A 27,324-nucleotide genomic window follows, 5' to 3' on the forward strand; every position below is an offset into this window, starting at 1 on the left:
AATATTCAAATCGATTCCTATTATTAATTTCTGTCCCACATCTATAACTATAATCACAATGGGATTCGAAATATCGAAAATTCTCCAGCATAGAATTACCTAATCACGCGTGAATGGGATCAAAATACTGATTGTAAATTATTGCACTTATAATTAATGTAAGGGTAGAGAACGTACCCCATTTGGACAGGTAAGGCCGAATTCCCACGTTTTAAAAAACCGGGGGGCTGCATAAGCTTTGGACAAAGAGGGTTCGAGCAATGGTGCATGTCCTCCGATCTTTTTGTCCCGTCTAAAAGTTTGGGTCGCCGATGACACGGCGTTTTGGGAAACACACGGTTCCCACAACTTTAGAAGTTTGACCCCGAGTGCATGTAGGTGAATGTCTGGGCCGATCAAGTGATGAGATAAACTTGTTTGTCTATTGTTATGCGTATGTATCGGATCGGATGCAGCTTCCTTGGCTATTAATTCTTCCGTGGGATGGAAGGCAGATGCAAGATCCAATTTTGATTTTATTCTTATACTTAAATATATTTCAGAATTTCAGTTCATGTGATAGTAGTACCTGTATAAGTGCTGATAATAAACTTTGCCTTTAATAACTGGTTACTGAAAACATCTAAACAAGTGTATTGAATACTTTCACATGTTTTAAACACCCTTCATTTGTACCCATTTAATTTGCAATTCCTTTATTTCAAAACCAGCTCCAAGTCTAATGTTACCCTTTCTTTCAAGAACAAGGGGACATGTATTGTTAGGATTCGCACACTATTATTTTCTCAAGTGCATTGCCCTTTATATGGGACATTTACAGTCACAGACAAAAGTGGTTTCTTATAACTACATCCAGACCTTTTCGTGACCAAAAGGCTATTAGACTTAGTTCTATCGTAATTAAAAGCAAAAGACAATTCCCTGCGCAAGCGATAGCAGAGAATGAAAAGGCAGCAGTAGTACAAAAAACAATTGCACCTATCGTCATAGCATTTATATTCAGTTTCACAGTGAGCTGGGGTCATCCCCTGCCGAGCAGCTGCGTACAATCAACGCGGCTTTGTGCGTGGGGGGCAGATGGCGCCGCACGCGCACATACACCGTATAAATCGATATTTTCGTGCTGAGAGCTTGATGTGTTGTATAGAATTTGATGCACTGATTTTGGCTAGCTTTGAGGATATTTTCGATACTCGATTTCAAAGACCTCGATTGATTCACCACGCCAAAATTTACTTTACAATTTTGGCTTTATGAGGATTCCCTTTGATAAAAAATTTAGGTTTTCCAAATGCTTTAAGATAGTGTTTGGGAATTGGTTTAGAAGTATTGAATGAATCACTGTTTGAGATGTTAAGTTATTTATCAGTTTAATGTTTATTGAACAATAATGAGAAATTGAGTTCATGTGATGAAATTTAATTGGTGTTATCGCTGTAATGGTCATATTCGTAGCAGTATGTTTTTGTTAAATGACCTTCCGGTGATACTTTAGTACTTACATTGTGGGATATAACTAGAACAATAATTTCAGTGACTGGTTCAGTTTGATATAATATTCAGCTATTTCCTTAGAAACAAAGCTTATATTAATTGCGACGGCATTCAAGTATCTAAATCATAGATTTTTTTATCCATCTATCTATTTTAATTTTACTATTATGTAAGTACGCTGTAACTAGTTTGATATCGTACGATACGTTAATTCTTCCCTTTCGCTTACTGTGTGCCCTAACCTCAATAGACTGTTTACGATTCCATCAATGGATTTAGGAAACCGACAAAAAACGGACACTTAATTTTGAAAAAAGAACTCCCGCTTGAAACGCCGTTTTAAAATCAAAAACCCCATCGATGCCGATCGGTAAAATTCGCGAACACGTGCTAAGCCAGATGGTTGGTGGCTTCACCTGCCTACGGAACTGGATCGGTAGACGCAGCTACGTATACCGGAATGCGAATTCCCATCACTATGCGGTGCAATAGGTCGTTGACTTCAGACGTTCGGTTTTTGAAATGTGTAGACATAATATAGACATTCTAGAATCATTATTGTGATTATTATTTTCTGACCTTCTGTGGGATTCTCATGTGGCTTTGCCTGAAATCATCACTGCTGTTTTGGCGTGGCATATAGTAGCTTCAATTATTAAAGAATGCCACAGGGAATGCCATCATAAGTTACTATTGTAGCTCTGCTAAGTTATCAAATTCTTATAGATGTAAGTTTCTCTATACTGGTTATAGGTTTGATGCTAAATGACATTACATCTCTTTCAAAGTTGGGGCACAGCGACGGCGGTAGGTCTTTACAAAAACCAATTTTATCAAACATGCTTCTAGGTCATAACTTGTCCAATTTTAATAACTTTCAAACGTAATCAAAAACCGTGAACAAATAACACCAAGACACCAACCCAATTAGTTAGGACGATAAAAATCACCAATTTTAAGGCTGTCGATACGAAAACCTTCTGTTGGTTGTTTCACCTGGTCATCGCTCCCTTCGCTTATATTCCTTATAAGATTAATGCCTTAAGGGTCTGCTAGGGACAATGACTCCCGCGCACATGGCTTGACATTTCTCAACCCCGTATTAATAATAGGTTTTTCAACTTCCTTCCCTTATTGCCGTCTTATTACATACGAGGGCGCGTGCCTCGAAAGGTGTTTAGAGAAAGCGCTTCTGGACAAAGAGTATTTGTTTTTTCTTTCTTGCCAGCCAGCGTTAATTATGAATGAACTTATCGAAAGGAGGTTTTATGCTTCTAAGGATAAATTGCAATTTGCACTCCTTTTTTGATTAATGGTATGGCCTCATGTATGTATTTATTTTAATAAACCAGTTCACATTTATTTAAATTAGTATGTATATGTGAGAATTTACGAACTTATTAATAGTTTCAAGCTCATTAAAGTACTAAAAATGATATCTTTGTCACATGTGACGTAAGATTCGCATTGAGATCGCGAACATATTGAGAGCAAGGGGCCTCTAAAAGGAAGATAGTGTTTATTTGTATGAGGTCATTGTTCTTTTAACTGAAATCTATTACAGGCTGGAGTGGACTATCAACTATTCAGCTGCACGAAGAATCTTTTATTTTATTTTCATGTTCCTTCTGCTTCATGTAACTTTCAAGTTCGATACTATTGCTGGTTGTAACACATTACTTTATAGACTCTCTATTCTATTCTATTCTGAGAGGGGGCGAAGTTCCTGTATGTGGCTCTCTCGAGTGGAACCTTTGTACATATCCCCTTGATTTCAGCTTTAGCTCAGTCAGCCTTAGCCCGATAGATTTAGAGACCCTCAATTTCCCAAGTATCCCAAGCATTTAGGACCTTCGGTTAGTGTTTTTTTTTCCTCTGAACAAGTTTAAATTTAGTAACTTTACACTATCAAAATCCTTTTATCATTTGGGGTTTGGCATACCTTTAATCATTATTGAAATACTGAAGGCAGTAGTCAATAATTACTTTGCTTTACCTAGCGCATGTTGCGATGGTTATCGGAATACCAAAGACAGCAGCTGCCTTGGCCATCCACCCCTCATTAAAGCTATCCTGGCCATAGAAATATTCATTTAATACGCATACGTCATGTAATTACAGTGGTACTTTAACTTAATTATATGTTTTAGAAAATGATTGTAATTGTAATTTGGTATAGATAAAGAGGTCTTAGGGTATTTTATGCAATGTGGCATCCGAGACTAAGTTCGACAGGATGTAATAGCGAATTTAATGCGATTCCGTAGGTATACGTACTGAGGTATTATTTATTTATTCTTGAATTCCAGAATGTCAGAACTTATCGCTGTAATTATATAAGTACATAAGTACTTCGGTAGATTTACTCAAATAAGAAACTGGACATTAGTGTTGGAATGAAAGACCTTCTAAGTGTAGGCTACCAAAACTAACTTAGTAATTCTCCTTCAATAAAGGATCAAAGCAAACGTTAATGCTTATCAAATGCAAGATAAACAAGTAATTGTGAGACGATTTAGTAAACAGCGGCTAAGTGGGGGCTAACAAGCAAAAACGCCACACATGTCCTTTGGTGTGTCATCCTTGCGGCATATGGTTGCGGGCCTTTGCCCCACAGATGATCCGAAAATTTAAAAACAAAAAAGTTCGAATTTCGAACACTTCCCCCGTTTTGCAAATATGGCGGAAGCTTACCGTTATGGAAACTTTTTTGTTTACTTCAAATTGCACAAGCATCGACTATTTTTAACGTCAATGTACAACACAATTTTTCAGGTATCATTTTATACCCTTGAACCTGGGATACGACTGGTTGTGGGTACTAAATCGTTCGCTTTAATTTGATTAAACTGTACTTACCTATTATACTATTCAATGTCCGTATGATGAATAGCTTTCAATTTGCACATGACCATCCAATACTTTTGTACTTGCGTGAGAAAGTTAGAGAGGAATAGACAGTCTTTTGTCCTGAATTTCGCATTTATCCCCTCTTCGTCTATGCATTATAATTCACAGGCCCCTAAGATTAGAGTACGACTATTTGTCTATTCTATGACATCAGGGATAGTAAACCTGTTCCCTTAGAATTAGCTCCCTTGTTTACACTTGGAAGGTTATCTGTCAGAGACAATACAGTGGTTCCAAACCTTTTTTTTAATCCTCGGCATTTAGAATCAAGGAAGTTTCCATTACGTGCATTATTGCATCAGGATACAGGAAAACTAAATAGGTATTAATTCTATGACCAATATTTTCCGTTTATTCATAGTTATGTTAAATTGTTATGTTGAATCGAATGTACAGTCTTATGAGATTAATTAAAAAAAACTCTTTTTATTGGTTTCTATTTTATAAATGCAAGAATTTTAAAAAATAACTGAAGGTAAACTGTAAAGATGCCTCAACCTTTTTAAAATATACATATAATCGTATATACATACTTTGAATAATAAAAGATGAAGTAAAACTGAGATGAATAGGATAGCGGTAACTTGAATAGGTATCATAGAGACCAGACGATGACCATGAATCCATTGGTGTTCTATTTAAGTTAAGGTCCTTTGAGATATTTTTATTGCATTAGACAAAATAATAGATTCGTCACCCCTAGCTGTATAACTTAAACCATAATACATACCATAATGAAGTTTAGCATTTAAATTAGAATAATCTTAACGGCATTAGCCAACCTTTCTGTTGCTGTACTACCGGCTAGTGTTAAATATAAAATATATATACTAAAATTAGCTATCTTAGCTAGGAGACAGCAAAAAAACATCAGGGCGTCCTGCTAACAGGATCTAGTGGAAATAAATACCTGCACGATGCTTGGGAACCTGTTAATAATGTAATGAACCCAACTTCTTGCAATATAGCCTCTGTTCAGTATATTGTGTCCTCTGAATTTAGTCTAGTAGATCTTGTAAAAACTAAAAATGCCCGAATAGAGTCTATTTTACCTGTAAATAATGCAGATGGGAAAGGACAAAGAAATGCTGGACGCAATCTAAAGGATGGCAGTAATTAATTCCGATCGAGTGAACCAGATTGGGTTACGAACGCACAAGTAGCCGATCGCATGCCTACCACAGAGGTACCTTGTAGATTGCGACGTGGTTTTTGTTCTTGTCTGCTCAGTCCCGTGGTTTCTGATTGTCTTCCGGTGTCATGTTGTATGGAAAATTTTTAAATTTCTTAAGGCTTACGGGTCTAATAGTCTTCGCGGCTCTACTTAGTTGGTACTTACCTAATTCTACTTACCAATACATTCATAGTGATTATGATGAAACAATTTTAAATTTTACATTTTGTGTCTTCAGAATCTATAGACCCTTTTTTAAGTCCTATGAATGTCGTGTGTTCTATTTGTTACACATCTCTTTTATTACTTTTATTAGTCTCAATCTAAATTGGAATGTTTGACAAATTACAACGTTGAACAAAATGGTTCACTTCATTTTGTCCGGGTCAAATATCAGTCTGCACGCAGCCACATTAATCCCTTATGAGTCTTATGTATGACGAAACCAGAGCTTTTTATGTTTTATCTAAAGTATTTTTATCAGCTAACTTGATTCCTCCTTAGGCTGTATAGATATTATAATACGGGTCTCAGAATACGGTGCGACTCTTTAATTATTCAGATGAAAATTACAACTACAAAAATCACTCATTCTTCAGGACAGATTTTGTAGAAATAATAAGTAGGTACAGTAGTTTATAACTATGTGATGCATTAGATATGAAGTTCACGTTTGAGTTTCAGCTGTAGTTTGTTATCAGTATTGACCTCGAAAAGCTTGCGTATGTACCTACCATTGTTAATCTAAAATTTTGATAATGTACTGTAAACTGTATTAATTTTAATTAGGTAGATGTGTTTAACTTGTAGCTTTGTACATATTAGTAATCGTAATAATTAGTATCACAAAATACTTAATCTGAAGATGTATGGCTTGTAATATAATAACATAATTTAAAAAAACGTACGTAAATACTTATGTTATGTAATTATGATTTAAAACATTAGCTGCAAACAAAAAAGTGTTACAATAAAGCAGGTCATCCCAAACAGGACGCAGGAAGCATGCTTGATGCGTCACTTAACAGGAGACTTCCTCAGGGCACCCTCTTGGGTCCACTTTTATTTTACTTTAATATTTTTGATATTGCGTAAAGAAAGGCAAAGTTGGCAAGATTTTAACTTCTATTATATTTTGCTAAGGACTATTTTGAATTATGTTCGCTGAGTTAAAATGCGTGCTTGAAATAATTGCCGTTTGACTCTGACGTGTGCTAGGGAAAGGAATGAATGAAGTGTTGTAAACTTGGTCACCCTTGACTTCTAAAGCTAAAAGTATTTTTTATGAGGTTACACCATTAATTTTTAAACATCATTCCGACAAAAATACATAATACTATGTACCTACACATTTTTGTCTCAGAATTTCTCTTTTATGATTGAATTGGATAATATCCGTGTCAAAAGTCATCTTTATCAAAACTTGCTTCGAAATTGCCACTATTGCCTAAGAAGGAATTCTCCGAAATGTCATGGTCGGCCAATCCCATTTCCTTGGACAATCTTTTTGAAAATCAAGAGATTTGTATCAATGTTACTTGTTATTTCGAAGGGACAGGTGTAAAAGGCGCCTTCCTTGTTTTAATTATATGTGTACTAGATCAATTTGAGGGAGGGTTGATAGAACTGTGTACGTTTTATATGTAGTAAATGCCATTGGTATAAATGTAGGAGGATAAGTTATGTTATATGGTGATTTTATTCTATATAATGATGGTTTTTTCTTAATTAATTTTCTTAGTAACTCCAGAATCTATTTCCGATCTTTTTCCGATGTGAAAATAGTAACATCTTTATCTGACATTGCCCCTCGAATTCACACTTTTCAAAGAATTATCTACTCGATAGCTTTGACAGGAAATGTGTTTTATCTACAACGTTTTGCCGACAAAACGTATGTTTGTGTAAACATTCCGGTCAGCTGGTTAACGCGTGGTAATCTTAAAGATTTATTGAACAACTTAGAGTAGGTACTACCTACATAGCTTCCACCAGAGATATACTGAAATAGGATTATTGAAAAAATATGTCAATTAGTAGCCAAAGGACTTTAACTGCGTTTTTATCCCGTTACTTTTTGCCAAATGTCGAAAAGCCTAATCGGTATCCCGCTACATATGCCAAAAACCTTCGTCGTTTGCTTTTTTAAAGCTTTTTTTGCGAAATCGTTTTATGTGCGTGCGTGTTGCCATTGTTGACTCCGACTTTCGTATCGGGTGTTATCAACAAATGACTGCTTTTACATTTACATTTATTCCCCAAATTGGGTCATTTAATTAAACATAATAGCCTTTTTAAAATTAAAAGCTTACAAAGCAACATCTGTTTTGGCTGGGTGGTCTTGCACATTGGCTATAAATAAAAGTGGTCATAACTTTGTGCAACTTTGTAATCCGAAATCAAATAGAAACTAGACACTGGTTGAACAAAAAACTTTTATATAAAATCGATTTTCTCTTATTATATTCGAATGTATGTTGCCTACACCTGCGTACCTTTGCTTGTATTGCGCATACACATTCTCACTGCGGGGGTATTATTTCTATACCTGGCGTTCGTCCCTCTCCCACTCGAATGCTGCAGTATTGCTGTCCTTTTCTGGGCTGCGGCGTCCCTTACACTTTTTGTGGATCCCTTCACCCTTATTACGTCTTGCGTATGCATTCCATGTAGTGGTGTTAGTGTGCTGTAAGCATGGGAACAGGGTGGGATTATTTTCAACTTTGTTAAGTAGTCGTGAGACGTAGGCTGAACGGAACGGATCATTGCCTCAAGAAAGAATGTGACATTTGAGTTTTGGAGGGAAGCGACATAACCTAAAAATGTGCAGTTTCAAGGTTAATAGTTAAATTGTTTTAGTGAAGTTGTGAAGTGTTAAAATGGAGTGCATTGGATTTATTTTCTTCGCTATTATTTCAGGATAGACTTCGTGATGTTATACTCGTATAGGTATGTTTTTTTGTAGTTTTTTTTTCTCGTATCGTCAAAGGACATGAGACATGAGTCAGGTCGTTAGCCATCCGTGCGCAGACTGTCTGACAATCCAGTCTTTAACATTTTTCAAGGTAGAAGCTGAATGGGGAGAAAAACATGTTTTTGATCAGCTGATGGCTTAAAAGTAGCACTGGTATGCATAAATTACTTGTTTTTGTTTCCATTCTTACCTCATCGAAAGTATTATTAAGCTGTATGCTACAAATTCAGGTTTCTCTGCTAAGAACCAGTATCAGTAGTGTTAAAAGAAGTGGCCGGGTATAATTTTCGATGATAAATTGGGCTCATTATGTAGCTACCTTCCTATATTCATATTAGGTATGACTTGTTGTCGTTGTTTATTTGGTCGTAGTTTATATGCAGACTACATGTACATGCCTACATACATAGGTATAGGTACCTACAAATTGTCCACAAAAATTCTTAATGTAATCAACTTTCTACGTTTTTTTGTCCTCATCATGTTTTAAAGAGATTTTAAGTCTCAATGAAAAAGTTTTAAATTCTCGTTTGCGCAATTGGAACTGACAACGATGATACCCATATTTGTCAATAAATGAAGCTTGCAATTGTCTTTATTACAAACTTTATTTGCATTTCCTTTAACCATACATATAACCTCACCATAATCGTTAAGAGCACACTTTATACGTATGTAGGTACATGGAAGTAGAAAAAGTAGGGATTAGTATCGAACCTCATTGACACTATCATCTTAATCTAATTTTGCGTTGTATTATTATTTTATTTTGCTTTTAAGCCTGAACTAGGGTTTCTGATTTCTCGACCTGTTTTCGTTCTCGAGCTTCGAGAATTCTCGAGCCCAAATTCTCGAATCTTCTCGAGTCTCGAGCCTTTCTAAGAAGACCTTTAGAAAAATGCCAATTTCAATAAAAAAACACAAAATATCCTTTTTTTACTTTGTCAACTTAATCACAAAAAAGTACTCTACTAATACTCAGAATTAGCTGTCTACCTAGCTATTTATTACTTGTACAAGGTGGGCCAAAACTATTGGAAGTTGCTCTCATTTGTGCAAATAGCCGCCAATTTCAAACACGTAAATAAATTTTGATATTGGTGGAATAGACAAATGCAGAATACAAGTTCAGAAGCCGTGGAGTGATATACTACCCAAGAACGCGGAATAATTGTGTTTATTCAGTTTTCGGGTCGCCATTTTTTCGTTTTATCTGTAATTTTCCCTGCAATATCGCCCGATTTCACTGTTTTTCTGGGAAGTCCCCTATTAATGTGAATAAGCTCGTGTCTCTAGAAGCCCTTAAGGACAACATTTAACACGAGTGCGAGAATCTCTCGCCCGAAGTTTTGGCTGAAGTGATGAGAAATGCCATAAAATGAGCCCGTATAGCAATCAATTGTGACGGCACCCATTTGACCGATATCATCTTTTCGACTTAACATCGGATGACTTCTTTTGGTCAACCTGAACTAAGAAACAGTACGTAACTATTACTACGTTATCTTAATCATTCATTGGTATTATCAGTACAGCACTAGCTTAAATGGAGATGAAACATAATAAAATCATAATACACGCGCATGGTATGCGTGTGTGTTGTTAAGCGGCGCAGGAAAATTCGAATTGAATATTTTTAATTTATATCTCAAGGCTCGAGAAATTCTCGAGTCTTCAGATTTTTTTCTCGTCTCGAACCAAGCCGAATTTCTCGAATCTTCTCGAGCTCGAGAATTCTCGAGCAGAAACCCTAGCCTGAACTCACCTACTTGGAATACCAACAGGCAAATTCGACCTTTAAAATTCGACCATTACTCTTTACAGAAATATTAGTTTTTATAAAAAGCGTCTTAGAGCCCTTCCTAGAAGAAGGTAGGAGCCCATTTCTTTGTAAGTTGTTGTTGTTTGGTATTTTGGCGCCAGTTTTTAAGTTAGGTAAATTAAAAGGTTAAATAGAATGAAAATCCGTAAATTCGTAGAATGAATAAACACAAAACATATTTTTTTTGTACCTGTAAGACAATACCATTAAATAATATGTTAACGAAAGATAAATGAAGAGATGTAAAGATCCGAATGCCCAAGCCATTTTTACATATACAATCCAAACACATCCTAGCTTTATGACCTTTGCAATAAGGTTCAAAATACCCACTATACTTAATAATAACACGAAAACGTGATCTGGATAGTAGGTATTATGTAAGGAGTATGGAATGAGGGAGTTTTTTCGTTGCTATCCAGTCTACTACTTAGCGGTTGTCCTTGGGATTGCACTAATTTTAGACCATAGCATCATAGCGTATTGTTATTAACTGTTGCCTATTCATGTTATCCTGGTACCTCCGCCCATTTAAATACTGGGTTGAGTTACTTAGCTATTATTGTTACATAAGCCATAGAATTCCTTACTTATTCTGGAGGTGTTAACAGACTGATGTTGTACCAACATAAATGATATTATCACATTCACGATGAGCTTGGGAAAAGGATTAATTTCACTGTTTAGCTCATGCGCTCATAAATTTCTACTATTACTGTAACTAAGAACAAAAAACTACCTTGGGCTGACTGTCCGTCGAAAAGTAGACATTCACTAAAATGGCCTCCACTGAAACACCAGCGCGGTGTCCTTGGCTGTGGCCAAGGGCGCTGCAATAGCTGAGTGGACGCCTTTTTGGCGGACAGCAAATTTATACGTAACTTCTGTATTATGGTGTATATAATTAAGTATGATTGCTGTCATAGTCCAATAAAGAGTTTTATCTTTCTTTCTTTACTATCTAAAATATTCCCTTTACACATACATGCTTAATCCTTAAAGTATCTCTCCCCACCCTCACCTATCTTGTTAACCTGGTTTATTGTCTAGTAATACCACTCTTGCTACCCTAAACTCAAAGCCCTATCTCCCTTGCCCGCAGACCACCCGGCTACGAGAGTGAAACCAGCGAGTACTCAGAAGACTCGACCGTCGGCGATGATGTGCCGACTGCAACCAAAGGCTCTGGGTCGCGGAAGAATATCAACAGGGGAAGATGGACGAAGGAGGAGGTATGTTCCTTACCGTTCATACTGCCCTGGTACTTTTAAAAATAGGTAGGCTAATATTATATAGATAGGCTAATAATTTCTGGTGCGCCGAAGATCAACAGGGGCCGGTGAACGAACGAAGAGGTACGTTCCTTAGCATTCCTTCTATCCTGGTACTTTCAGTATAGGTTAGCCAAGCTTTTGATAGTTGCATGGCCATTGCAGTCTCGTAGCCCTTCATTTGTACTTCAGCATTCATACTTTCAGCACTCAAATCATAAAAGTATTATTTTCCTCACAATACATTTGACCAACAACCACCCGTTCCAAGCTAACCACATCCCTTTCCCACTCCAGGACAAGAACCTCAAGACGTACGTGCGAATGTACAACGAGAACTGGGACGTCATAGCGTCCCAGTTCCCGGACCGCTCTGACGTGCAGTGCCAGCAGCGGTGGACCAAAGTCGTCAACCCTGAACTAGTCAAGGGCCCGTGGACCAAGGAGGTAAGAAACTTATTGGTGTAATGTAGTGTGTAAACTTTTTGGTGGAACTGGCCGGTGAGAGGAAAAAGAGGTAGAAGTTAAGGGAATATGCAACCTTATTGGTGTATTAATGAACTCAAAATACTGGCAAGTAATAATAATTAAATATAAATTCTGCGTAGACGAAATAAATTTAGTGCGTTAGATTTAACACTGATATGTGTATGATTGTGTGACCTTCTTAATTCACCTACTATTATTAATTATAATGACTATTGACGAAGAATAATTTCATCACAATTTCCGTCAACCCTAAGATTCTAACGAATGCATTCCTTTCAACTTCCTATGCCTCATTAAATGCTTGCCCACAGCTGATTTCCATAATCGTGCCTACGCTTTTAGTCGATCGGTCTAGCTTTGTAGAAAGAGCACTAAGGATTGCCTGGGCCCGTGAGGCCGTGACTCAGATAGCCTAGGTCGTTTACACTGCGGTTTGGCACGCAGCATACTTGCATAATTAATTGAGATGCGCGATGAATGGATTTGATTGAAGCATATTGTTTGTTATGGAAGTTACAGCTAGAGCAAATCCAAAATATTCGGGGAACTAATATAATTTATATATTTCTAAAAATAAATTCCGTATTAAAGTAAAATTCAGCTGGTTTAGGGTTTGTTTACTACACATTCAAAGGAGAATTGGATAAGTAAGAGAGAGGATTATTATATCTAAATAGGTACCTATTAATAAAATACCATGAAAGAAATCTCAAATATGAACATTACTATGAAATCCTAGACACTTAACAACTGAAGGTATTCCCAAATTCTCGTACGATCGCAGCATACTAAGCAAATAAACATAATGTCCTATAGTTTCATGAATGAAGTACATTACTAAGCGTGCGTGACTAAAATGCAAAGCTAACATATTCATTCATTCATTCTTAGCTAACAAAGCTCATATTTCTGCTTGAAAGCTTTTTTCATAAGCTTCGTCCTGAGCTTAGTTCCTAGAACTTCAAAGTTCGCATTTCACGTAATCTCTGTGTTATCCAACTACTGGTCTAGAAGGCTTCGTCTAAAAAAAAACTTAAGATTCAGAATTAAATAAAATTTTCTTTGAATTGGTTTTTCCATACGTTTAGAATTCACTTTTGGCACTCTATGTGAGTTTCACATGTCAATTATGTTTAAAAACCGAGACTAACTAGGTACATAATTAAGTAGTTTTTAACCGACTTCGAAAAAAGGTGTAGGTTCTCAATTCGTCTATATGTATATTTTTTACACAATGAAGTCATCACCGAAAGTGTTGTGTAACTTGAAATGAATTCACGTGGTAATAAATAAAATAAAAACTAAACTTTGACTTCACAATACTATTCCATTTGTATTTTAAATATTTTTTGCAAACACTGTGGTTTATCCTTGTCTTCTTGGCTTCATAAAGAATGTAAAAAAAAAACTAAAGTATTTTCGTGTCGTATGCTAACTACCTACTTACTATGTAATGTGACAGAGATATGTATGTGAATGATGAATTACCAAGGAATTATAGTATGTTTATATTAGTAGACACAAGGTTCTTATGATAAATAATTGAAATGTGTCCTTGCTATGTGCATAAACAATTGTGCTCAATTTATTAATATAGATAGTACGGTATAAGTAAAAATCATAGTTAAGTTGATAAAACAAGTAATATTGCGGGGTATGTTTGATTAGATTCAATAGTAATGTTATGCGAATATTTTAAGACAAGTCCAGAAATGTACGTCTGCTTAACACGTTTGCACTAAACAGTGTGTGAATCAGAATTTAGGTTAATTAAGTAAATACATTTACACCCTACAACACCACGTGTCTAAAGACACTTTCGGCTTTGAGTTTAAACTTTGGCAAGATTTTTTAGAGAAATGATTAAACACTATAGAAGGTCCTTCACAAATTGACTTACACACTCAGTGAATAAATTCGTTACATCCCAAGGTGAGTGAGATTTTAAAACACGTGGGCGTGAGAAAATACACTTCCAATTTGTTTGTGGAAAACAGCTGATTCATACTAGTTTGTTCCTCGCAAACTTTACTTTATTATCTTTTCTTTACACGGACAAAAAGTTGTTCGTTAATTACTTAGTCGAGTTAATCGTTAATGGTTTATTCAACAATTACGTTGGATCCTTAAAAAAGGTGCCGACAAATAACTTAAAAACTTGAAGAAGTAATGGGATAGTTCATGTCTGAATTCTCACATAGGTAGGTGGTTATTTTTAAAGCTGATAAAAGGAAATAGCTATAGATTACATCACTATGTTCTTTCCACTTATCAAATATTCTGAAGGTCAACAAGTTAATCGGAAATTAGATTTATTATTATTTCTATTTATAATATGATAATAAACTGTGTCGTAGAGTAGTGGTAGACGCTTAGTTCAATGTTCCGGAGGTCCCGGGTTCGATTACTAATAGGGGCTTTAAAATATCGACCACAAGACAAAGTGTGTTTCAATTGTTTCATAAATTCAAATGGAATTGATATCTCAATATTCTCAATCATGCAGCAACGGTAGTTGGTATACAAATAGGTACAATAATATTTTATGTAGCATTGTTGTTATATACTTATGTACCTAACAAAGTGTTTCCTCATATTAATTGTTATGTACAACATTAATTGCTACGGATAGAAGTATTAACACGAAACTTCCATATAATCTAATCTAAATGTCCTCGTTTTTTATTAAGAAACTTTTTTGGCTATTGTGTTCTAGAATTTAAATTGGAACGTCATTGGTTTTAACAAATTGATGATGTATGAAATATCGTGTTATGGTTACGAAGGTTACGCAGGGGCTCTAAAGGGAATTTGTTTATGTATGTATTATTGTAGTTAATTGTATGCTAATGCGTTTGACCAGATTAGGAATACCTTAGGCTATACTTCGTGTTCATAGATTTTATCGATGTAATAAGATGATGAAGTAAGGTGGGGCATCAAATCCATAAGTACCTATAATACATGTAAACCTGAATACCTGTATTCATTTGTCGTATGCATTGGTACTTCATCTGTAATAGAAGAGTAGTTTCTTGACACTAAACAATTGTTTTCTTTTTAATTTCAGGAAGACGAAAAAGTAGTGGAGCTTGTCGCTAAATATGGACCTAAGAAATGGACGCTCATTGCGCGGCATTTGAAAGGAAGAATAGGAAAACAGTGCAGGTACATAATTATTATACTCAACTTCCTTATTTACTAACACTCGTAGGTCTTTCATTTTGTGACAAAGTACCTACAGAAAAATTGATTACTTGGTCTTAGTCTTACCTTACCGTCAAATACCCATATAAACATGGTTTATCTTTTTTGTGGTAACTTATATTACCGAATAACTCCCAATAATCTTACCTACATATGTATCAATGGAAGCATTACTAATATTCCAGTCTGTACAATTGAAATCCGTTTAATATATGTATTAGAATTTCCTCTCGTTCCACCATGATGTTTTAACCGACTTCGTAAAAAGGTTCACAATTCGTCTGAATCTATGTCCACCGATTACCCCGCCTTTTATGGACCGATTTTGACAATTCGGTCACGATACAAATGTTTGGTAGATAGAGTAGTTCATCCCACGGTACAACTGTAAACCAATTATGTCAAATAAACGTTTTCATTTTCAACTAAATCCTCTTATTTTCCTTCCAGAGAACGATGGCACAACCACCTAAACCCGTCAATAAAGAAGACAGCGTGGACAGAGCACGAGGACCGAGTGATCTACCAGGCGCACAAGCAGTTGGGGAACCAGTGGGCCAAGATAGCCAAACTGCTGCCGGGCAGGTTTGTAGATCTATCTATTACTTCTACTAGGGTAAAATAATAATTTCAAACATGCACAACATACACTACAAGCTTCATCAAAATTCTTGCTTTTCTTACGAGCTAGCATCATTTTAGGAGGTATGGTTAAAAAAAACATCCTTTAAATTTTCTGCTAATACACCCCTTCCTACTCTGCAATCCAGTCCCAGTATTAATCATATGCTTTTCGATCAGTTGAGCAATTCAATTTCATAACTTTTGCTCCTATACTGGTGCGCAGTATAGGAATAACAGCGTGCTAACTAAGCACTTATTATAATTATGATGTAGGTATATGGTGGGATTGCCGTAGTGACAACATGCCCTGTTTCGAATCCTGGTCGTTACATATATTTATTTACTGCCTAACAAATATATTGATATTGAACTCATTAAAACCCATAATCCTTTCCCCAGAACGGACAACGCAATAAAGAACCACTGGAACTCGACAATGCGTCGAAAGTACGAACCGGATATCCTCGACAGTCTAGAAACAATACGCAGAAGCAAGCCCGGTCGAGCGAAACTAGACGCAGTGAGATACGCCGAGTGCGCTCCGAAGGTGCACGTCGCTTATAACGATGTTGGTTTGCTTTTTGTGTTATTTTTTTTGTTAATAATTGGGAGGAAAAGCTGTTTTTGCAAGATTTTGGAAGTCAATTGTGGCAAATTCTAAGTAATTGGCCCTAAAATGGAGGATTGTAAGCCGCCATTTTGAATTTTGTAAACAAAATGGCGGATATCGCGCAAAAACAGCATTTCTATTCTTTATTTTGTTTGCTATTCCTCGTCTACACTACACATTCCTTTCTTCGTATATAACAGTGTTTATGTTGTGTTGTATTTGCTATTTTTTTTTATTCTAGATACGTGTCTGCCGTCGTATACTATGGCACATGTGTAATGTGTGTATGTGTGGTCCTAGCTTTCCTTTGTTAAGTTTGCTACGGATGATACCAAAGAAGACGTGCTTTAGTAATTGCCTTTACGTTGCGTGCCAGTTTTATTGGTTTCTTCTGTCCTGTGTTGCTCACCTTAGCGTGTTGTGTGCTTTGACTATAAACATCATCAGTACATCATTATTAATATCCTACCTTTTTATTTAATTCCATTTTATCCATCAATTCAAACCAAAAATAACAGTATTGTGGGACACTTATTGCAATCATCATCATTACGACCCATCACGTCCCACTGCTGTCCCAATGAATGAAAGGTTTTAGGAATAGTCCACTAAATCCCAGACAACTAATTACACTAAATAACCATAAATTTCACCCCACAGGAATGGACAACAGACCCGTTCAACGAGTCCACTCAAAGCACCTCATCCACTACCAGCCAGCCTTCCAAACAACACATGCACTTCAGACAAGTGCTGAAGGAACAAATGAACAGCCGGTCGTTTGAACGAGCCAAATCCCCGGATAGAGGCGGGTTGTTGAATGCTGATACCGTGGAGATCTGCGAGTCGCCTTACAAGTGAGTTCTATAATATTGTATGTGTGTGTGTTATGTATATAATATTTATCTATCTATGCATTTGTGTAGATATATCAGCTGTCTGGTACAAATAATTACAAGCTCTGCATAGTTTATATTTTGTGGATTAATTGCTTGATTGGGAAACTAAAATACCAATTTTGTTAATATACCACTGATCAATTAAACAGAAAGGTATTATTATAAGTTAACAGGTCATATTTAGTCATCAGTCATACCACGAAACCGAATCTCACAGAGATTGTAAATTTTAATCTAAAGTGATATTTGCATGCTATTTGGGATAAAAGATTTACAATAATCTCATTGAAATTGCTAGAGCACACAAATAAACATAAATATTTATATCCTATTTAGATTCGTTTTCATTATGTTTTCTAATATCAAAATCTCTTTTGTTACAGATTCGTAGACATAGAAAGTTTACCATCTGGCTCACCTTTGAAGAATTATCTAGCTCAAGTTAATAATTCTATGGCAACGACCAGCAATCAAAATAATGGTGAGTTAATATTAAAGCAGTCAGTGTTAATATTAAAGCAGCAGTCAAGTTGAGTTATCTCCAACTCGCCTGTCAATCGTGAAGATTATGTGACGGTGGTGATAGAACGGTAGTATCATGCTTTTCTATACAAATACAATTTTTGCCTGACACGTTCATATTACGGTCATGGAATTATACGGTGTAGTTGGCAGACTCTTTAATCAGGCCGGAGCATATTGACGGATGGAGAAATAATGCACTCCTATATTCTCCGCAAACAACAAACTAACCCATTAACATTCCATTCCAGCTCAACAACAACAACAACAACAGCACCAACAGTTCTCCCTACAGCAACACGACTACGCGTCTCCCAGAAGCAACAAGTCGCTCACTAACAGCCCGCCGCCGATATTGCGCCGAAGAGTGAAGCGGAACAACCCGCTCACTAACCACCTCGTGAGTTGCTGTATTGTGTCATCATTGTTTCAACATCATCATCATCGGTCATTTTCGATACGTCATTTTTATTTCTTACTAGCTGTTCCCGCGCGCTTCGTTTCGCCTTAAAAAGTTTTCCCGTGGGAATTCCGTGATAAAAAGTAGCCTATGTTCTTTCCCAGGGTCTAGACCGTATGTATAGCAAATTTCATTCAAATCCGTTCAGTAGTTTTGGCGTGAAAGAGTAACAGACAGACAGACAGATAGACAGACAGACACAGTTACTTTCGCATTTATAATATTAGTTAGGGTATAGCACATATGTAACTATAAGTTACTACTAGTAAGTACAGAAGCAACAACCCGCTCACTAACCACCTCGTGAGTTGCTGTATTGTGTCTTTGTTATTTCAACATCATAATCATCATCGCCCACCATCCCGCACTAGGCCAGCGTGGTGGACTAGGCCTAAACCCCTTCCTTTCTTAATTTTGGAAGGAGACCCATGCCCCAGCAGCAGGGTTGTGATGGATCATGATGATGTTATGAATCATCATCGGTCAACAATCGACACGGCATTTTTTTTTTCTTATCTTTCACTGCTAGTTATAGGAGTCTCCAGAGAGTCCTAGGCCTTTCACATTTTCTTTCTACGTTAATGCCTAGATACGGATAATATCACCAACTTAAAAAACTGAGTTTGATATTAATCCACTATCTGTTGATGATGCAATCCCTAATAAACTCCAAACACCAAAGATTAACTGGAAAAGAATGCTATTATCATTAATTTTATCTATTATACATTTACTTTTATAATAGCATTCAGTTTTCTTATTATGCTTACTTTTATAATCAACTTACCCATACTAACCCCCCAATTCTCCACTTCCAGGGCTGGTCAGAGACAATAACTAAAGCTCTAGAATGTTCGTCGCTCGGCGTGACTCCCATCAAGGCACTTCCGTTCAGTCCCTCGCAGTTCCTGAACTCACCCCCAGCAGGCGAGCGGGGGGCGCCCCACCGGAGACATGCGCAGGTGAGGGAATTGTATTATAGTGATGTGTAGCGTGGGACACCCCTAAAATTCTGAGTCAGGGACTCTGAAGTCTTCAACTTCCCATGTGGGAGGGAACATTAGGATATGTATGCAGGTGATTATAAGTAACTTTTACTCTTTATCTCCCTAACCTAACCGTTTGCATACTTACGTTATATGTTACAAGATTCATGATGTTTTCCACCAGAGGCGCCCCTTCGTATGCGAGAAAACATTTTTTTGTTTCGTATTATAACACCTAAATGCTTATAAGAGTTACCATTAAAATTACCATTTATATCACCCCTCCCCTTACCATTATGTATACGTCTAGTAGAAGTAGCTAACTAATAACTATAAAGCCTGTCTGTAATATAATAATAAACATTACCAATCTCTCTTTCCAGGAGCTAGGCGTGAGTCCGCTACTCAGCACGCCGACTCCCGCCGTCCCGTCGGCGAGCCACCAGAGCCCCAACATCACTCCCATCAACAGGACCAACTTGAGGACTTATACACCTAAGTGAGTATAATATATTTTGAGGGTATGATAGCTCATCTAACTCCTGATTAGGCACATAGTCACATTTGGATCTAAATATATTTTTAATGTACGGTCAGCTGCATATTACATATAATGTATTTATCTATACACTTTTGTACCTTACCAAACTGACTACATAAAAAACCGTCAATGTTTGAATAGGCAGTTTGTGAGTTTGGCAAGGTACAAAAGTGTAAAGCTACTTATGCAGCTGACTGTACCTATCATCATTAACCAACCATCTTCCACTTCTAAATGAAATAGGCCTCGTTCAACGAGAAAGCTCGGTCCTCGATCTTCCTCATCCAGCCACTAAGGTCGCCAGTACAGTAGATGTTTGGTTTATTGCATATTCGTGGTATTTACTGGAGAAATATGCTCAACTGTATCTATAGCATGCAGTATATTGACCTGTCTTCGGGAATATAACAGATAATATTCCGCTCTGTATAGTTTTTAATGTATAACTCTGCTAACCCGACACCGTCTCTTTTACAGAACCCCAACACCGTTCAAGATAGCCCTAGCGGAACTAGAAAAGAAATCGGGCCTGAAATACCAGCCTTCCAGCCCGGGCAACCTGGTCGAAGACATCAACGAGATGTTCAAGCGGGAAGAAAGTTCCGAGCTGAATGATTCTATATTGTCACAGAATGCCGCTTCTTTTGCCGCTGTACAGGTGAGTAATGTAATAATGTACTTGGTCATTTTGGAATATGTTTTCAGTTTAGATGGGCAAAAGTTCAGCCAAAAATATTTTTTGACTCAAGTAATTTTTGACTTACTTACATTACTTTTGATATTACTTACATTACATTAAAAATACTTTTATTTGGATGGAGTTTGCTGACATTGAGTTAAGGAAGGCTAACCGCATATTACCTAAGGTTGTCGATCAAGCAAGAGAATCTTTCGACTTACTAAACCACTTTTGCAATATCCTTTATATGTATAATAATAAACAGAAACTAACCGCAAACCTTTCCCCCAACAGGCAAACGACTCAGGCATAGGCAGTCTGAAACGCCGAGGCTCAACCTCTTCACTACAAGGCAAGGAGAACGTACCGAGCCAACACAAGAAAGCACGCAAAGCTTTGGCCAACAGTTGGGCCAACGTCACGACCAGCACGCCACACTCACACTCGCATGGGGCTACGGTTGTTCCGGATAACTCTTTTGCTGTTGAAACGCCGGTAAGTTGAATAAGATGGCGAGAAGTGAGGTTTAAATTTATAGGTATAACATTTAGCACAGTGAAACAGTGAAAAGGGTCCACGCTTAGGATTCCTAAGATATATAACCTTTAGTAAATAGCTTTCATAACTTAGGAAAGCAGTATTGACATTGTGGGGTTAAGGTTCGTTTGAAAGAGCTAGGTGCAGTCACTTACACCCCGTAGAAAATAGCACACACACACACGCACTCACGCCTTGTACTAATGTACTCCCTTGCGGGGTAGGCAGAGGTGCATTGCTGCACCCACTTTTCGCCAGAGTGTTATGTTAGTCCCAATGTAATAGGGGGCGGGCCTATTGCCATTTTACGGGCACATCCAAGACCCGAGAACAAATATCTGTGTTTAAACAAATATCTGCCCCAGCCGGGAATCGAACCCGGGACCATCGGCTCAGTAGTCAGGTCACTAACCACTACGCCATTCGGTAGAAAATAGATTACATGTGAATGAGATTGTTTGTAGCTTTGATGTGTAAAAAATGGTTTAGCTTTGCTAAAGTTGAATTATTATCTTATTTTTAACATCTTTATACACATCAATTCCGATACGACTCACGATTAAAAAACACTAAGGTACAACAAAGTCTTCATAAATAACACAAAATGTCTCTTGTTACAGAGCAAATCCCTAGCCGGCGACAGTTCAGTGATGTTCTCCCCTCCCTCCATCGTGAAACAATCGCTTCTAGAAGAGTCCACGAGCCTCCACAGCTCCGACACCACTCCCGAGCCGACTAAACTCGAGAAACTAGAAGATTTCGACATCGAAACCGCCATTACTGAAACAACTAAGGTACAACACAGCTCCTATCTTCCCACTAATTCCCTAACCGATCCCAACATCTACTACCAAGAAATATACGACACCCAAATTGAACTTCCGCAAAATCCGAGCGTTTTTAGGAATATTACTAATCTAGAATCGCCTAGAAGCTTCGCTAGGCTTAACGCGGATCGCATGAGGACTATAACTTCCAATGATATCACGTGTGATAACGGCACGTCATTGGCTCCTAAAGCGGTATTGGCTAACGCGCTTGCTGATCATATTTACAAAGTGACCAATCAGAAGCCGTCTACGTCGCGTATAGACGAGATACTGACCAATAAGATAATGACGACGAACGTGAAAACGGATTATAATCAGAAAGAGAACCAATGGGTGTGGCAGCACACGGAATATAAAGATTCAGGTCAAGATGATATTTATCCGAACGATTATTATAATATGTTCACTAACTTATGAGTTTATGAATTCAAGTTCTGTAAATAACAAGATAAAATATGATGGTGGGGTTTTTAACTCCGTGTGTCTTAAAAATACTTGTTACTTGGTAAAATGAAATGCAATAAAATCTTCGTTTTTAAAAGAAAAGTATTAAAATAAATGAGATCAGCGTTCGTTGTAAAATATTATGTTAGTTAGCCACTTTGTTCCATCTAATATTCGATAAATCATCATAAAAGGAATACAGAAATTCCAAGTAGGTACGTATTGTAATGATTTAAAATTTTGAAAAATTATTGAAAATCATAAAAACTTATATGGAACATAGTGAATTTTCGTTGTTTTAAAAAAAGTTTTAATAATAATGTTTTTTGTACTCTTTACTTAATTTTAATGCGCACCAAATTAAATGTAGGAATAAACGAGATTAGGAAGTAAGCTACCAAAGATGAAATTTTCATCAAATGAATGTGAATTTTTTAACTAATATATTCTTAAAAATAGATTTTAAAAGTAACTTTAAGTTTTTAAAATATACCTCAAGTTTACCGTGCACCAAAATCTTTTTAGTCTTAACTATTTTTTAGAATAAAAGTACAACTTTGATGTCGTTTTAGGTATTCAAGTATTAAGTAGGTTTAGAGATCGGACAAATCAAAAGCGTCTTAGTAATTGGGTGTAAACTTTTCAGTATTTGAAAGTAAAAAAATATGATTAAACGTTTTAAAAAAATACTTAATTAATCCTTAGGATCCCCATCCTATCCCTTGTATTTATTTATTTAGATACTCTAATAGTAACTATTTGCTTTGTAATTTGCCTTCTAAAATATTAACAACTTACATTTACGATATTCGAAAAATTGTGTTCTTTTACATTTTTCACGCGTTGGTTGTGTCAAAATAACGTAGCTATTTATTTCTTAACTTTTTTTGTTGTTAAACTTGTAACAATTTTAAATACTAAAATCGGCAGCATTACTTAATTGGTACCTTGATTGAAATAAATAAATGACATTTATCTTTTACCTTTCTCTCCTGGCTGAACCCCAAAATATGTTTGATAACTTCACTTTGTTATAGCAGATAATTAGCTATAGTAAAGTTGTCTTTATTTCATGAGATTAAGATAATCTATTTCATATTTTGGTACTTAGGCCTATCCCTTCCCATACCCTAAATCCCTTCACAATATTGACAGACTGTGTTGAATCTAATTTTCTTATTCTAGTGATGACTATTTATTTTTTGTTAAAGCAATTGTTTTTTTGTTACTTATTTATGTTTTTAAATTGTTTTAATATTTATTCTGTAGCGCTTAGAATGCTTAAAATTCTTGTATTTTTTTGGCATTTGTATTTTTTTATAGTTTAGTTTAGCTGTCAATATTGTTTGTAATCCATTTCCGCACCTAAAGATCCGATGTCATTCTTTTATTTCAATAAATGTATTTTTTTCTCTGATCTGTTGGTTTATTTTAACCCTGCATGCTTTTGCTCTTATGATCTGATTATACCTTGATTTTTTTTCGTATTTTTATGATATTTTGGCATGGCTAAAAGTTTTTTAAAGTTGACATAACTACATAGACTTGTTCTACATTTTAATTTATAATATTAAAAAGTACTCTGTCAAATATTCGAGCGAGTAATGTAATGGCGAGTAAACGTAAATTTGTATGACGCGAGAGAGTCGCCACCTAGCGGTATACGCGCTGCACTAGCTCCGCGCCATACAAATTTTAGTGCCAATTTCTCCATAGACCGTTAGAACATAACCAGGGGGTAGTGGTTGACTTTTGACACATCTGTCATGAATTTTATATGGATATGACGTTCCATTTATAAATCAGTCCCTGTCGGTTAGATAACCGAAATTGGCACTTAGCCTATTTTCACTGCTCGATCGGTTAAGGAAAACATAGACTTGACCCTCACCTCTAGTGTTAGTCTCTGGTACCCAAGAATAATACTTTTGAAGTACCGATAAGATATATACCGATGAGATTTTATTAGTGTTAACAATATACGGCGCAACCAACTAATGAAAAATGTACGTGGCTCTCGAAATTCTAACAAAATAGTGTATTTACTTACCCTTTAGTACAGGTTTTATAGTTTGTGGTTTCTTCTGTCACAAAGTTTCATAACAGATTCCGCTAGAGGCGCCACTTTGAATACGAAAAATAAAAACTCATACAAAGCACAACAACCCGTACTAAGTACCTACATAGTAAGTTTTTGCAATATTAGGAGTTACTTATATTTTAAAAAGAAAATTACAAAACTATTAGAAGAACTATTAGGCTTTCTAAACGCTGTCTGGGATAAGAATCCTAAGGATTAATTATGTAAGTATAGTTCACACATATACCAAAATATGAAATGGACTTATTGCTCAAAGTTTTTAAATTTTCAATTCGGGTCTGTATAGAAGAGTCGATTTAATTAATAATTTTTAAATGAAATGGGACATAAATGTAGCATAAGCATATTGGGTGCCAATGCCTTCTCTGGACAGACACTTCTTATATTAAGCCCCAGTTTCACCATACTGTGTTAGATCATAACAAGGTATTAGTTGTTGACTTTTGACACATCTGTCAAGAATTTAATATGGAGATGACGTTTACAATCTAAACGGGGTGTTAATGATCTAACAGACTATGGTGAAACTAGGCATAAGTAAAAATCATTTGCCTAATAATATCTATGAACTACATGAACAATGATCATCGTAGGTGTCCAACCGTTTATCCGGAGAACCTGTGGTGGTGAAGCGGTCTGCCGTCAGATCCATCAAGTTTGAAGAGATGCTGCCAGACTTTGAGGTGGAGACTAAGCCGTTGGACTTTATACATTCTATTGTAAGTATTACGACTTCAAAAGTATTACGTAGGTATTGTAATGAGGGATTTTCCTTGACAGTTTCAGAGTTCCAAAATCGTCCGATGGATGGCCACCGGCCTGTCGTTTTTTATGCCGCCTATAAAAAAATGCAGTTCTGTTGAGTATGAAGTTTTACTAGCGCCATCTATAATCGGGTTTTGTCTATGGTTGTTGTCTATGGAGGAAAATCTCCCATTAGTCAAAATCATTATTTATAACATTACATAAATTAAGCCGTTTCAGCTTGAAAGAAGGACAAATAAACACTCTAGTCGCCTTTACAATAAGTATTAAAAGTCATTTTTATCTACATTAAAATCTCTTCATTCCCCAGGATAACGAATGGCGTGTGCTAGCGTGCGGCAAGACTCAAGACCAGCTCGACTTGACCCAACTAGCCCATCAGTTCCTCAGGAAGACCGCTTTAAAACCACGGTCCCTCAACTTTATATAGTTAACAAAGTCCTTAGGTATGTCAAAACATACTGAAGTAGTTTAAGGCAGGAAAAACTGATTTTGGAGAGTGTTTGGTTTTTACTGGTTAAATGCTTTGGTAATGTCAGTGAAGATAACACTGGAGTTAGGTACATATTTATTATATGAATGTATAAGGCCTGGTTTTGCGTCAAAAGGTATATTGTAATATTTATGAAATAACTCGAGCAATGAGAGTAATATAACACGTACAGATTCTGAAATGTTTCAAGCTTTATTTCTAGAAGCAATATAGAGTTACGTGTTTTTAAAATGATGTATCTAAATATGTTTGTGTATTTATAATGTGGGTTCCAATTTAGTGTTAGTATTTAGTACTACATCAAAATACCGCAGGTAAATATAATTATTTTGTACTGAAAACATAGTGATAAGTATAAAACTTGTCATTATTTTTCTTTTGGAGTCATAAAATTATGTATAAGATTTTGTATGGATAATATTAATTAGTCATACCATACCTATCTACTATTAGTTAGATTTTCTATTGATTAGGAAATCATACATATGTCTACGCTTACTTTTTAATGTGTGATTTTGTGTAAGTTTAATTATGATGTAGTTAAGTTATTTAAGATGTTAGTTATAGGTTCGTATGTCTAATTGTGTTTAAGTAACCATTGTTAATTGTGTGGTTTGTAGTTCATGATTTTGTTTATGAATACGAATAAGTAAATAAAATATTATGTTGCATTTACCTATATTTAGAGAATTTTCAATAAAATGGCATAGATATAATTTTAAAGATTTATTCTCAAAGAAAGCCATTGTCACTATTTACTATGAAGATGATTAACTTATTCCATACAATGAAACTCGTACACAAAACACTTTTATGTTGTTGAAAAATGTTAAAAAAATATTTCTATAAACAAGGTTGTCTGGAAGGAAAAACTGGAATTAAACACTTTATACTTTATGTTGGGTCCAACATTCATAAGCTTGTCATTTCCAGGCTATCAAAAATTAAATTATTTTAAATCGGTGCTACCTTACATTGATGGAGTAAAATATAATTTTCCAATAAGGGAATTGCAGTTCTGAAGGCATTCAATATAAATGTAAATTTTTCAGAATTACGCCCAATATCATATCTTTAAATGAAGGTACTATTCTGCTTTGTTTTTAACTACGTGTGGTGTAGAATTTTATAAGTGTGTTAGTTTATTGTGGTTTATGTATTAGTAAATTGTGTTAAGGCTCTGTAACTATATTCCATACATTCGTATATTTTACGTGTGTTTTAGTTTTTGAAAAAGTACAAATATAGTTTTTAGTATTTTTAGGTTAAGCCGCTCTAAAATAAAACGTATCATGTTGAAAGTTATAGAGAAATTTCGATACATTTAGTTTCTTTTTACGAAAGCAAATAATGTAACTTTTGGTTTTTAGTTTCTCTGTATTAAGGTTTTATTTCGCAAGCAGCAATATTTATGGATAATATTTAATTTCCTGTTATATTTTTTTGATAAGAATTTTATTTTACGTTTTATTTTTGTAGTGTCTATTTTTAG

At 35.8% G+C, this 27,324-nt stretch overlaps 1 protein-coding gene across 4 annotated transcripts in view; it reads left to right on the plus strand.

The window, feature by feature from the left end:
- Window positions 1–25,831, plus strand: part of LOC105381013 (transcriptional activator Myb) — a 44,298-nt gene extending 18,467 nt beyond the window's left edge. For 2 of the 4 annotated variants that reach the window (XM_048631358.1, XM_048631360.1), the window contains 13 exons: window positions 11,477–11,606; window positions 11,943–12,092; window positions 15,205–15,302; window positions 15,792–15,926; window positions 16,365–16,533; window positions 17,236–17,432; window positions 17,858–17,955; window positions 18,248–18,396; window positions 19,275–19,418; window positions 19,826–19,941; window positions 20,461–20,641; window positions 20,957–21,157; window positions 21,820–23,890. In XM_048631358.1, coding sequence (XP_048487315.1) covers window positions 11,477–11,606; window positions 11,943–12,092; window positions 15,205–15,302; window positions 15,792–15,926; window positions 16,365–16,533; window positions 17,236–17,432; window positions 17,858–17,955; window positions 18,248–18,396; window positions 19,275–19,418; window positions 19,826–19,941; window positions 20,461–20,641; window positions 20,957–21,157; window positions 21,820–22,446 — 2,395 coding nt within the window. In that variant the 3' untranslated portion in view covers window positions 22,447–23,890. Of the gene's footprint in view, window positions 1–7,692; window positions 8,528–11,476; window positions 11,607–11,942; window positions 12,093–15,204; window positions 15,303–15,791; window positions 15,927–16,364; window positions 16,534–17,235; window positions 17,433–17,857; window positions 17,956–18,247; window positions 18,397–19,274; window positions 19,419–19,825; window positions 19,942–20,460; window positions 20,642–20,956; window positions 21,158–21,819; window positions 23,891–25,167; window positions 25,294–25,649 lie in introns of those variants that run through there. The other 2 variants (XM_048631362.1, XM_048631361.1) reach the window with 2 other exon arrangements.
- Window positions 25,832–27,324: the final 1,493 nt, after the last annotated feature.

Source organism: Plutella xylostella, chromosome 28, assembly GCF_932276165.1.
Source record: "Plutella xylostella chromosome 28, ilPluXylo3.1, whole genome shotgun sequence".
Taxonomy (NCBI): Eukaryota; Metazoa; Arthropoda; class Insecta; order Lepidoptera; family Plutellidae; genus Plutella; species Plutella xylostella.